This window comes from Neopsephotus bourkii, unplaced genomic scaffold (genome assembly GCF_033783945.1).
Source record: "Neopsephotus bourkii isolate Nb327-2 ecotype Australia unplaced genomic scaffold, CSIRO-AGI_Nbou_v1 NB_289, whole genome shotgun sequence".
NCBI lineage: Eukaryota > Metazoa > Chordata > Aves > Psittaciformes > Psittacidae > Neopsephotus > Neopsephotus bourkii.
Window position 1 is genome coordinate 43,371 of NW_026900798.1, and position 12,909 is coordinate 56,279.

Genomic DNA, 12,909 nt, shown 5'->3' on the forward strand with positions numbered 1-12,909 from the left:
TTCATGATTACCAGGCCATAAGTTTGAAAAGTGGGTTATTAAAAATTATATGAAAAAATGTGATATTCTCAGGTACTTATGGCCACCGTATTTCCAACTTCTACAGAAAGGAACCTAATACCACATAGTCTGAAGACAGAAGTTCCAGCTTCAACTATAAAGTCGCCTTCTGCTGCTTCACATCTTTTCATCTACCCTGGGAGAAATTTCCAAAATGATAAAAGGTAAAATGTAACCTTTACATATTAACTATAGTTTAGCTGGCCTTTGTTTCATAAATTCCTGGTTGTTAAATCGTGCACTACCATGTGGCAAAATATGTACACATTTATCACCAGAAAGATTTCTTCCCCTTTGTTTCATTTGTATTCTTTACTCTCTGTTTTTCTTTTTTGAACCTTTTCCCTATTCTGCTGTTTTTTTCCTTTCAAAATGTCTCAGCATTCAGCATTTGACCATGGCAGTTTCAGACTGCTGCCAGCGTAGCTGTGCCTCTAGCACATCATACCTGGATATTAGTGTGGTGGATCTGCTGCTCCGTTACTACAAAGAAGGACTTTTATGTTTGAGTTGGTTTACACAATGCCATTATGTATTTACCTAAAGCTCTACTGGAGATCTCTATCAAGTATCAGAGCACATGGGAGAGAAATACATGTCTCTTGATGTCATCCATTACCATGATGACATAATTCATTATTCTTTTGTTGAGACTTTTCTTTCCCTCTAATGTAATTTTCTTTTAGCTGGAGACTTTTGCCTGAGCTTTTGGAGAATGTGTCTTGCTTTCGTTTTCCACTATTAACTGAAACGTTCCCAAGAGCCTTAGTGTTATCTTTATATTCATCTATTTGCAACTTCTCCCATCTTGCACTCTTCCAAACATCTACATCTTTTATGTGCTCTTATGGCTGATATATAACTGGCTTAGTGAGTACTTTTAAAAAGCAATGCAGTGAGGAAAACACCAGGGCTGGGAGGCTGAGGAGCCCAGAAGATTGCACAGCAGGGTGATATGGAGGATGCAGGCTGGGATTCCATCATATATCAAGCTGAACAGGAAAATCCAAGTAAGGGACAACTGTGTAAAGCCCTGTTTACAGTTCAGGACAAGCCATAAAGACTTGGAAGGGAGCTTCTTGGAAAGAGTACATTTCTTGGATCCATTGATTCAAAAAGATAAAGAGACATTCTTTCATGTAGATTGTACAGAGAAATGTAACTAACACACAGGGTATCCTCAAAGGCACCCACCAAGTTACAAGTAAACTATTCAGCAATGTCTGCAATTCCACTTTTGACTCTTCATAAAAAGAAGTAAAAACAGTTGGCAATGGTTCTTAAATGCAATATAATCCATAAATAATCCTTAATTTTCCTGTCATTTCAGATTTAAACTACTTCCAGCTCACACAGACCTTACCAGGTGTGCTAAATTGATGTCATTATAAGCCATCAGGAAATACCTACAGAGACCTGTAGCAACATTTAGAAGTTTTGTTAAACAGCTGTGTGTTATAATTGATTTGTATTATTTAAAAAAGCTAAAGCAAGTTATCACTGGATGTAGAAAAGGGATGACTGAAGACTCTAGAGCGATTTAACGCAGAAGAAAGCCAATCATAGGAACTTCAGTAGAGCATTTTAAGATTATTACTAGAGGAAGTGCAATTAAATCATCACCATTTATCAATTATCATTACAAAATACTATGCAACCTTATCATGTTAATTTATTTATGAGAAGGTAACTAGTTGACTTTTGCTTTTTTGCAATAAGAATAATCTAGTCAGTGCAAATATCTGAAGATTCTTTTTCTGAAACTGAATGTGGCTTTCCACAATAATCAAGAGTAACTAGAAAAAGTTCAAATTTTACCTAAAATTTGGTTCTGGCAATATAATTGTTTGGCAATATAATTGTTTTCCACTATTAACTGAAATGTTCCTATTAACTGAAATGGCAATGTAATTGCCAAAAAATGAAATTGTTTGGAGTTTAGGCAAATGTCTCAGTTCCTGATCTCATATATTTTATCATAGAGACTATAAGGCAAAATACAGTTGTATCAAAAATGTGCACAGGCATGGCACCAATATTTCACTAAATACATTGGATATAAGTCCCAAATTATTAGTGTGAGATCCTGTATCTGGAAGAAAAAAAAGGCAGTATGACTTTCTTTTCCTAATCTGCCAAATATTGAATCAAAGTGCAAAATCAGCCCTAGTTAAAAGGTAAGTAACATGCACGGCCAATGGAAAACTCAAATTTTCTTCCCACGGACAGATTGTTTGTAGAATTTTCAATCTGTATCTGTTTGAAGCAAAATCCTAAACCTTTTCTCTCTGCTGTTCATTTGCACTGAGACTTCAAGCCTTATTTGGTGAGTTTGCCCAGTGACTTGTATTATACGATCTGCGTCCCTGCAGGCAAAGCCTAACCCACATAACAAAATGGGTCAGCACAAAAGCAGGAAGGGAAGGCTGCATTTCAAGTCAGAACCCTGAATTGAATGCTCTTTTTCTTATAGACCTAACTCTTGCTTTGATCTGCGGCTTTCTGGCTAGTTCTTCCAGTATGTTTATATTATCTTTCATAATTCTTTGAGAATACTCTGGGGTTTACTGCTATTTGTATTTGGACTGGCACATGCATCTCTCAGATTACAGAGGGATGTGTTTGTTGCACCAGTGGTTGCTGGCAATGAATATGTGATAGTGTTGACACTGCTGCATGTACTAGTGCTTTCCTCAGCTCTGATTCAGCTCCAGAAATGTATGCTTCTACCAACCACACATTCCTTTGTCTTCTTATCATTTGGCTCAATGACCACAAGCAAACGCAACCTCCCTGGTGCCCTTTTGCTTTCATCTAAAATTAAAACTGTAAACCTCTTAAAGCTGATTTCCCAGAGGCTTTCTCTTGCAGCCATGTGGGAAAGTACATTTCCAATCCAGGAATGCAGCTGGGGCCTCTGGACAAAGTTCAATACTGATGTAAAGCACAATAAGCTCACTGAACAAGTGGAATTCAACCACATTAAGCCACAGGTACATGGTATTCAGGAAGAAGGAGGACATGAAAAAGTGTAGAAAAAGAAGTAATTCCAATTTACGTAGTGGCATTCCTGGAGGATTTTAACTTTTCTGGATTCTGCTACCTGCCAGCAGTTCCAGTATTGCGCTCTGTGATGAATAGCTTAACTTATTCTGTAATCTTCTTATTTAATCTAAACTCATATTGATGTTATATTCAACGGTTTCTTTGCTGCTACAACCTTTGCTAATTTCTCCAAACTGCCCTTTCTTACATCTTAGCTTGTGTTCTGTCACTGGTCTCACATTGGCTGAACCACCTCTGGAGCAGTGTCACAAGTTCAGCATGCCACACATTTTACCACCCATAAAATCTGTTTCTGCAGTCCATTGTGTGTATGTATCTCACACACAGATCTAGTTATTAGATGTAGGACAGCTTTACTTTATTATTCCTTCAGAGGCAAAAAAAAAAATCATAGAATCATAGAATGGTCTGGGTTGGAAAGGACCTTAAGATCATCAGTTCCAACCCCCCTGCCATGGGTAGAGACACCTCACGTTAGACCATGTCCCCCAAGTCTCTGTCCACCTGGAACTGAACACCACCAGGGATGGAGCATTCACAACTTCCTTGGGCAACCCATTCCAGTGCCTCACCACCCTAACAGGAAAGAACTTCTTCCTTATATCCAATCTAAACTTCCCCTGTTTAAGTCTGAATCCATTACCCCTTGTCCTGTCACTACAGTCCCTGATCAAAAGTCCCTCCCCAGAATCCCTATAGGCCCCCTTCAGATACTGGAAGGCTGCTATGAGGTCTCCATGCAGCCTTCTCTTCTCCAGGCTGAACAGCCCCAACTTTCTCAGCCTGCCTTCATACGGGAGGTGCTTCAGCCCCTGACCATCCTCGTGGCCCTCCTCTGGACTTGTTCCATCAGTTCCATGTCCTTTTCATGTTGGGGACACCAGAACTGCACACAATACTCCAGGTGAGGTCTCATGACAGCAGAGTAGAGGGGCAGGATAACCTCCTTCGACCTGCTGGTCACACTCCTTTTGATGCAGCCCAGGATACAGTTGGCTTTCTGGGCTGCAAGCACACACTGAAGCCGGCTCATGTTCATTTTCCCATCGACCAGCACACCCAAGTCCTTCTCCACAGGGCTGCTCTGAATCCCTTTTCTGCCCAGCCTGTAACTGTGCCTGGGATTGCTCCGACCCAGGTGTAGGACCATGCACTTGGCATGGTTAGACTTCATAAGGTTGGCATCAGCCCACCTCACAAGCGTGTCAAGGTCCCTCTGGATGGCATTCCTTCCCTCCAGCGTATCAACCGAACCACACAGCTTGGTGTCATTGGCAAACTTCCTGAGGGTGCACTCAATCCCACTGTCCATGTCAGCAACGAAGATGTTAAACAAGACTGGTCCCAATACTGATCCCTGAGGGACACCACTCATTACTGGTCTCCAGCTGGACATTGAGCCATTGACCACAACTCTCTGAGTGTGGCTATCCAGCCAGCTCTTTATCCACCTAGTGGTCCATTCATCAAATTGATGTCTCTCCAATTCAGAGACAAGGATGTCGTGTGGGACAGTGTTGAACACTTTGCACAGGTCCATGTAGAGCAGGTCAACACTTTGCACAGGTCCATGTAGAGCAGGTCAACTGCTCTACCCCTGTCCATCAGTTCTGTAGCCCCATCATAAAAGGCCACCAAATTGGTCAGGCAGGATTTCCCCTTAGTGAAGCCATGCTGGCTGTCACCAAGCACCTTGTTGATTTTTCATGTGCCTTAGCATGCCTTCCAGGAGAATCTGCTCCAAGATTTTGCCAGGCACAGAGGTGAGACTGACTGGTTTGTAGTTCCCTGGGTCATCCATTTTCCCCTTCTTGACAATGGGGGTTATATTACACTTTTTCCAGTCATTACATCTCTGGGTCGAAGTGACACGGTTTTACTTTTGGCTTCCACCATTCTGATTTTACACGTTCCAAACATAGTGTTTATGCTTTATTCTCAGTAGTATTGCATTATGATTTATTATCTACACAGAACTGCAGGTTCTTGCAACGCTCTGAAGATGAATAGAGTCTGTGCTTTCCACAGAGGAGCTTTAACGTGGCTCCAGGCCACAGTATAAGACGGGTGCAGAGAAGGCATGCCATCTCTGGAGTGTGCACAACAGAGCCTCCTGAACATTTTTGCAGGTGGGAATACAAACTATCCACAAGCCAGAACAGCTCAGCTGGGAAATACCAGAGATGTCAGCCCTAAAGGATTCCTAGCATCTGACCACAGGGATACTTATCTCTGTCAACTAGGAATGGAGCAGCGCAGAAGCAGTGAAGGCAAAATTACCTGAATCCTCTGCCTCTCCATCACGGTTTAAGCCCAGCTGGTAACTCAGAACTACACAGTAGCTCACTCCCTCCCCCACATTCTTCCCCATGGTTCCCAGGGGGATGGGGAGAAGAGGTGTAAGAATGTAACTCCCGTGGGTTGAGATAAGAACACTCCAGTAACTAAGGTATAACACAAACCACTACTGCTACCACCAATAATAATAATGATATGGGAAATAACAAGGGAAGAGAATACAACCGCTCACCACCTGCCAACCAATACCCAGCCCGACCTGAGCAGCGATCTCATCGTTTCTATACTGGGCATGACGTGCTGTGGTATGGAATACTCCTTTTACTAGTTTGGATTAGGTGTCCTGTCTCTGCTTCCTCCCAGCTTCCCATGCCCCTCCTCACTGGCAGAGCATGAGACTGAAAAAGTCCTTGATTAGTGTAAACTTTACTTAGCAACAGCTAAAAACATTGGGGATTAGCTTTGTTCTCAGACTAAAGTAAAAAATACAGCACTGCACTAGCTGCTGAGAAGGAGAAAAATGATTGCTACAGCTTAACCCAGGACACTCTCTATGCAGAAACATACCTGAAACTTCAGATATAAATCATAAAACTTTACTGAAGAATCTGAACTTTCTTGTGCAGATCAGTTATCTGCTACCATTTTACATTATTTTGTTAAAACCTCTCTCATCTTCATTCTGCATTAGACAAGTCAGGTAATTGATGTTTTATGTAAAAATACGTGTAGCAAGAATCTGAAAACTCGCACCTGGAATTCAGATAGGCACAGCAAACATCAGAAAACCAATGCTTGTTAGGTTCTCAGGGAGCTATTATAAGGTAAATAATAGTCCATGGTGGCAAAAACATGAATTCTGCTTGTGTTCCCATGACTGAGTACCATCTACAAACAGGCATCCTGTAATTAAATTGTATTAGCTGAATTAAGGAAACACCTGCAGAACTCAGTTGAGGCTACATCCCCGTTGTGCCAGCTGTGCAGTAGACCTGTATACCTGGAAGAGCTAAACCCAAAAAGACAAGGAAGGAAAGGGGAGGAAAAAAGGACACATTAGTATCTTTGATGATAAACAATTCACACCTGGAGGGTCTCTATTCTTAGTCCAAACTTGCACTGGAGGCCTGGAGCTGAAAGAAGAAACCATAGGAAACAACTTGGCTCTGAAACATTTCTGACTCTTCCTTGAGCAAGTGCGGCCGTTTCCAAGACAGCCATCATCACAAGTCTGGAAAGAGCTGCTGAAATGCTGTGGTGACTTTAAAACCACTTTAAATAAAAGCGAGTTGAATAGCTCTAAAAGTCAGTGACATCACAGTTTACTAATCTGCTTCCTTTTGTAAAACACAGCATTCATTAGCTACTGATTCTTAAGGAATTCAGTTGGCAATAACTTACCATTTGGTTGAGAGACCAATTTTTTCTCTCCTTCAATCCTAAGGAGTGCAAGTCTATTTAAAATTGACGACAGTCTTTTTTGCTCATTTGACTCACAGACAATCTGTGAAATGTTACACTAGTATATATTACTTACACAAATAAGTCTACTTTTGTATTTACCCAAATCCATGATTATTCAGACATGGCCTGATGTTTTCAGGACTGGCTTTGAAAAAGTATTTTAAGCGATATACATTAAGTCTTACATGGTGAACACTTACACATCCTTCAAAATTCAGGGCTAAAACTATTGTTGGTACTTGTAGCTCAGCACAACTTCAGACTTTTATGTATTCCACTTGTGTCCAGGAAGGGAATAAGGTTACTGAGGATTCAGGCACATATTGCATTCATCAGTTTTGTAGAGGATGAATGGTTTCTCACCTGCTGTGTAACAGTGTCCCAGGGCCCCTCCTGCAGACGATCCTGGTAACATGCATGAACACTTCTCCATATTTCATCCAGAGTTAAAGGTCTTCCATCTGTGGGGGGGAGAAACCACCACCCAAAGTCAAAGCTTTTAAGCATGCTGTATCTTTAATACAGAATAGCAAAAGTAAGTCTGAAAATACAGATTACTATGAAATAGATGGAAAACCAACAGCAAAACAGTCCCTCCTGGAGCCATAACTCCAAAGCTGCATTGTTTCAATGCTGACTGAGGGTGCATGTAAAACTATCCTGATTCCCTCTTCAGCCTCCCTCTCTGTCACCTGAGAGCAACAATGCTGTTTGTTGGGGGGAGGGGGGACGGGGGACAGGGGACGCGGGCCTCGACTGCTTCCAGCCCAGCACCACTTGCTGGGAGTGAGTTCACAAGCTGGCTGGCTAGGTTTAAACCACGACAAAGTCAAACTGATTTTGTAAAATAATGCTTGGGTAAGATAAATTCAAAACCACAAAATAATATCATGAACAGCTATTCCACTGTAAATACATGCAATTCACATTGAAAGAGTGGAAAAAATCTGCAAAATTCTGCTAACAAAGTTTACCACAATTTGGTAACCTACATGCCCATAGTTTTTTCTTGAGTGGCATTTATATAGCATTGTTGCATCAGGTTTTTATCTGTGATATTAGATTTATGCCAAAGATATTAGTGTCAATCTCTTGGAAAATAAGCATGTCAATTTTTTCCTGAATTTTTGTTTTTGGCAAAAAGCAACAGAATATTTTTATATACTTTCAGTAAGTGGCTCCACCCTAGTATTTATTAGGTGTCAGAAACCATTATTCTGTCATAAATAATTTTATTCTACTGACATTTTCATGTCCCTGAAATGAAGATTTATTCATCCCATTAACATTTGAATGCCATGTTTAGATATAACTTAAAACCAGGTGCCTACAGCCTCTGCTTTATCTTATTTTCTGCACATCTTTATAAAAAAGCACCAAATTCTGAACTTACAAAAGCACCATACAGCAGAAGCATGTGGCAATTAATATATCTGATGGGGTAACAGCTTATAAACTTGCTACACTATGCCATCCTCATGAACACGAGACTACTTAAGCTGTCATGCCCTATGTCTTATGACGGCAGACACCAGAACTGTGCTGGAGATAGTCTACATTTCTAAGAAATTTGTTACAAGAATGTAAGTTAAGTTTAGAAGGATATATTTATGCTCAGATCATCTGTGTGCAAGATGCTCTGCATACCTGTAATTATCTGTTTTCTATTCACCCTGCAAAAAGAATCCAGAAAAAGCCCAAATGTAACATCTACACCACCACACATTCTAATGCAAGATTTGATATGTCATTGTATATTTTGACCTGTACACCCTTCTTTGTGAATTTTTATAACAAGCAAATTCAGATTGTACATATTGAATGGTTTTTACTCTGACCGTTACCATTAATCTCATTTACAGCAACAATCAAGCATTAATCATAAAATTGAGCTTTGCCTTTACGTTATTACTTCATGCATGAGAAGCAGTTTATCTTCAATCCTATTTCAGTATCAATTATTTTAATTTCAGAGAAAAACACAAATACATCCAACCCGAAAGTTCCACTTCACATTGAAGTGAGATCACAGACAGTAACTACATAGTAATTGCAGTGTTTCACATAGGTATAAAAAATTGACCTGGGCATTCTGACGATGCACTTACATATTAAAATACGCTTGGATTTAAATTTCCCTAAGTTTTTAATTCTCTGCACTATTTTAATACAATTCACTAAGCTTTAAATGAGTTTTGAATGGAGTGTGGTTTTTAAATTGAACAAGCTTTCACACATGCTCCCAAGTACTGTATTCCTGTAAACTCTTATTTAACTAACTAGCTGACTTCTCTAGAAGATGGAAGGCCAAATGCAGCAGGAAAAGAATAAGTTATCAATACTTAAAATGGATGAGAAGTTCAGCTACAGAGCTAGGAACTCAAGACCCTTGCAAAAGGCGATGCGGTGGGTGGGTAGTTTCCCCATCCTCTTTTGCAGGATGAAGACCTGAAAGTCTGATGTTTTATCATTAAAAAAACAAAAAACAAAAAACAAACCACCAACTAAAAAAGGGAGAGAAAGAAGAAAAAAAAAAAAGAAGAAGAAGAAAACAAGGAACAAGAAAAAGAAAAGGAAAAGAAAACCCCCAACTATGGTAAGATCTTAAAATGACTAACAGAAGGACTATTTCTTAGGAAGAATCTGGGGAGGAAGAAGAATAGTTTTTACTTTTTGCAGTCTATTTTGGGTTTGTTGCTGTTTCTGTGCCAGAAGGTAAGTGTGAACAATAAAAGTCATTTCAGGTAGCATCTGGGTCTGTGTTTCATATTTCAAAACTTCTCTGTGTGAATTTGGTCATCTGTTTAGGGTAATATAAGTGAACTCATTTTATTCACAAGCTCCCAGGTTTGCATAAAACATGTATCTGTATTCTTTGGACAGTCTGAGACCCCTTTTTCCAAGGCTGCCAGTATTCACATGTTTAGCAGCCCACTGAGACCTCAAATATCCAGCTGGGCTGGCAGAGCAGTCTGTAATTGTGGCTGCTAGCAACAAGAGGGCACTGTGGTACCTGCTGAGCCAAGCAGCCTCTCTGTTTCTTGTTTTATTCTTTCCTGTGATGGAGCTGAACTCAAAAAGTTCAGCCAGAAAAAGAAGACAGCATCAGCACCAAGCCAAGAGAAGTGGCAGGAAAGGAAGGCAGAGGCTTGAGATTCACCCAGCAATACAATTATTCATCATCCACCCACGACAACACAGATGCTGAGGTGCCTGCAGCTTGTCCCAAGTCACATCCCAAGTCTAGCTGGGAGCAGGTATGCAGACCGGTGAAAGCTTGTGGTTATATGTACATTTTCTATCATTCAGCCCATTAAATAATGACAGAGAGTGAAAGAAAATGTACATCACAAAGCAACAATTGCTTGTGAGTCATGTCAGATTTACTGTACCTTTGTCCAGAGCTCTTGCCGATAATGCCACAGATTCGGCATGTAACACATCACCAGCTCATCGGTACTAACCCAGGCTCAGACAGAATGAACATGCCATGTACCTAGCAAGAAAGGCCAAAAGAACCTGGGCAGTAGCCAACTAAGATTTTTATTCAGAGAAAGGAGATAAAGGAGTCAAACACTCCGAACTATGGGTTTTGTCTCTGCCATAATTATGGGCTCCATCAACCAGTTCATCTGTCTTAACAGTCAGGAAAAAATAACTATAGCCTTTCTACCACACACTCAGATTTTTATTATTCAAACTGTCCACACTATGACAACCTTATTCTGAGAAAAGCTCCTTGATGGTCCACTTGGGGTTAATTCACTTATGTCACCCAGATAAGAAACAGTTACAAAGCAGATGGTTGAGTGCCCCCACACAGCAGCAAGGTGCAACATTAAGACTACATAGGAGTTGCAGATCCCAGCTGACTTGGCACCTTAATTTCTGCAAAGAGCAGAAATTCCTTAAGCATACAAATTTCATATCCATTTTCAGAGAAAATTTTCAGGCTTCCCAAGTTGCTGTATTCTGTTTTCTTGATGTTTACTGAAGGCTTTTAATAATTTCCTGGATTTCCATTTAAAGGTTATTTAACACTTCTGGTGAAACAGTGCACAAATCATTTTGAGGTTTCATTCTGGCACACTTTCCAAAGAAACACTGGTAAGAAAACATTGCCACAAAAGAACAAAAATACCCTTACACCTTAGGAGAATATCTGATTATACAAATTATTCTATTTTACTTCTGTTCAAGGCCACAATAAAAGTTCATATGGGACACGACCTTAGGAAGAGCTATCTGTGTGAGAAAGAATATAGCGGTTGCATGCTTCTGAGTTCAGGGAGTAAATTCGTATTCTGGAAAGAGCAATCAGTGAGGCCCAACATGGTTATGAGTACAGAATGTCACCCCTTCAGGGCTGGAGGAAGTTACATTACCTTTACAAGCTTCCTCTCTCTATAATTACTGATTAGCATGGTTTTTTTGTTGGCAGGGATCTATATGCATGTCAGAAAGCTAGATGTATTTTGAGCAGGTCAGCATGAGAATCCTATTAGTTCTCTGTTTTCTAGAGGAGTTAGGCTGCAGTCCTTATTGATTCCCGTAAGTTCTGCTCTTTCTTTTCAGTGCTCAGCATTCATTATTACTCTTCTGTCTTTGTAGGAAAAAATAAGAGATGTTTGGGAAATGCAGTGTGGTTCCTGAATGACGTCTGTATTGCTGCTACCTCACCATTGGTGGAAGAGACTTTCTGAATGTCTGGCTTCATACAATGACAGTTCAGGAAAAGACCAAAGTTCCTTGACATCTTAAAGACTAAGAAAAGGCAAAAATACTCCGCTGATTAAGGAAAGCTTACTGGACTTAGCCCAGCCCATCTGGGCTCATGCCAGCATTGAAGGGAAAGGCAAATTGGCTATACCATCTGTCTCTAAGGGGGCTAATTGCTGACATCAGATATCAGCAGGGGTTTATGCTTTTCTTCAACAAGCTATTTGGTAATCTCAGAAGCCAGAGGAAAAAAGAAGGGCTCCCATTTCTGAACAGTGTGGCATGTGTAAGACTGATTTTGGAGAAGTAATAGCTAGGTCTCTGATGCTCTCAGGTATTCAGGACCATTGCCTTGGGCTCCTGACAGAGTGGGGCTTCAGTAAGTCTGATTATTATGAATACATGCGACATGGGAAGTATCATAAGGTAGTGAAAAATGTTTCCTACCTGTGTATATATATGTAGCATATACATACCTTCTTGTATCCTGTAATGTTCCCAAACACCTTTTCAGACAGTCGCAATACTTAATCATTATTTTCAGCTGAAGTATTTGTCCTTGCACAAACAAGATCTACTCTGTAAATCTAAAGAAGTTTCGATGTCTCTCAAAAGCGTTCAGTTGCAATTAAAAATTCAAACCCTTACCTTACACTACCTTACATACCCAACTTTGCTTCACCAAAAATAGAGATCTAAAGAAGAATTCCAGAAACTCATAGAATTCTTGAATGGTCTGGGTTGGAAAGGACCTTAAGATCGTCAAGTTCCAACCCCCCTGCCATGGGCAGGACACCTCACACTAAACCATGTCACCCAAGGCTCTGTCCAAACTGAACACCACCAGGGATGGAGCATTCACAACTTCCTTGGGCAACCCATTCCAGTGCCTCACCACCCTAACAGGAAAGAACTTCTTCCTTATATCCAATCTAAACTTCCCCTGTTTAAGTCTGAATCCATTACCCCTTGTCCTGTCACTACAGTCCCTGATCAAAAGTCCCTCCCCAGAATCCCTATAGGCCCCCTTCAGATACTGGAAGGCTGCTATGAGGTCTCCATTGCAGCCTTCTCTTCTCCAGGCTGAACAGCCCCAACTTTCTCAGCCTGCCTTCATACGGGAGGTGCTTCAGCCCCTGACCATCCTCGTGGCCCTCCTCTGGACTTGTTCCATCAGTTCCATGTCCTTTTCATGTTGAGAACACCAGAACTGCACACAATACTCCAGGTGAGGTCTCATGACAGCAGAGTAGAGGGGCAGGATCACCTCCTTCAACCTGCTGGTCACGCTCCTCTTGATGC

The 12,909-nt window shown here is 40.8% G+C and overlaps 1 protein-coding gene across 1 annotated transcript in view; it reads right to left on the bottom strand.

Annotated features, from left to right (window-relative positions):
• ATG10 (autophagy related 10) overlaps positions 1–12,909 on the bottom strand; it is a 93,518-nt gene that overhangs the window by 18,034 nt on the left and 62,575 nt on the right. Inside the window, exon 5 of the mRNA XM_061347078.1 lies at positions 7,252–7,349. Coding sequence (XP_061203062.1) covers positions 7,252–7,349 — 98 coding nt within the window. The remainder of the gene's footprint in view (positions 1–7,251; positions 7,350–12,909) is intronic.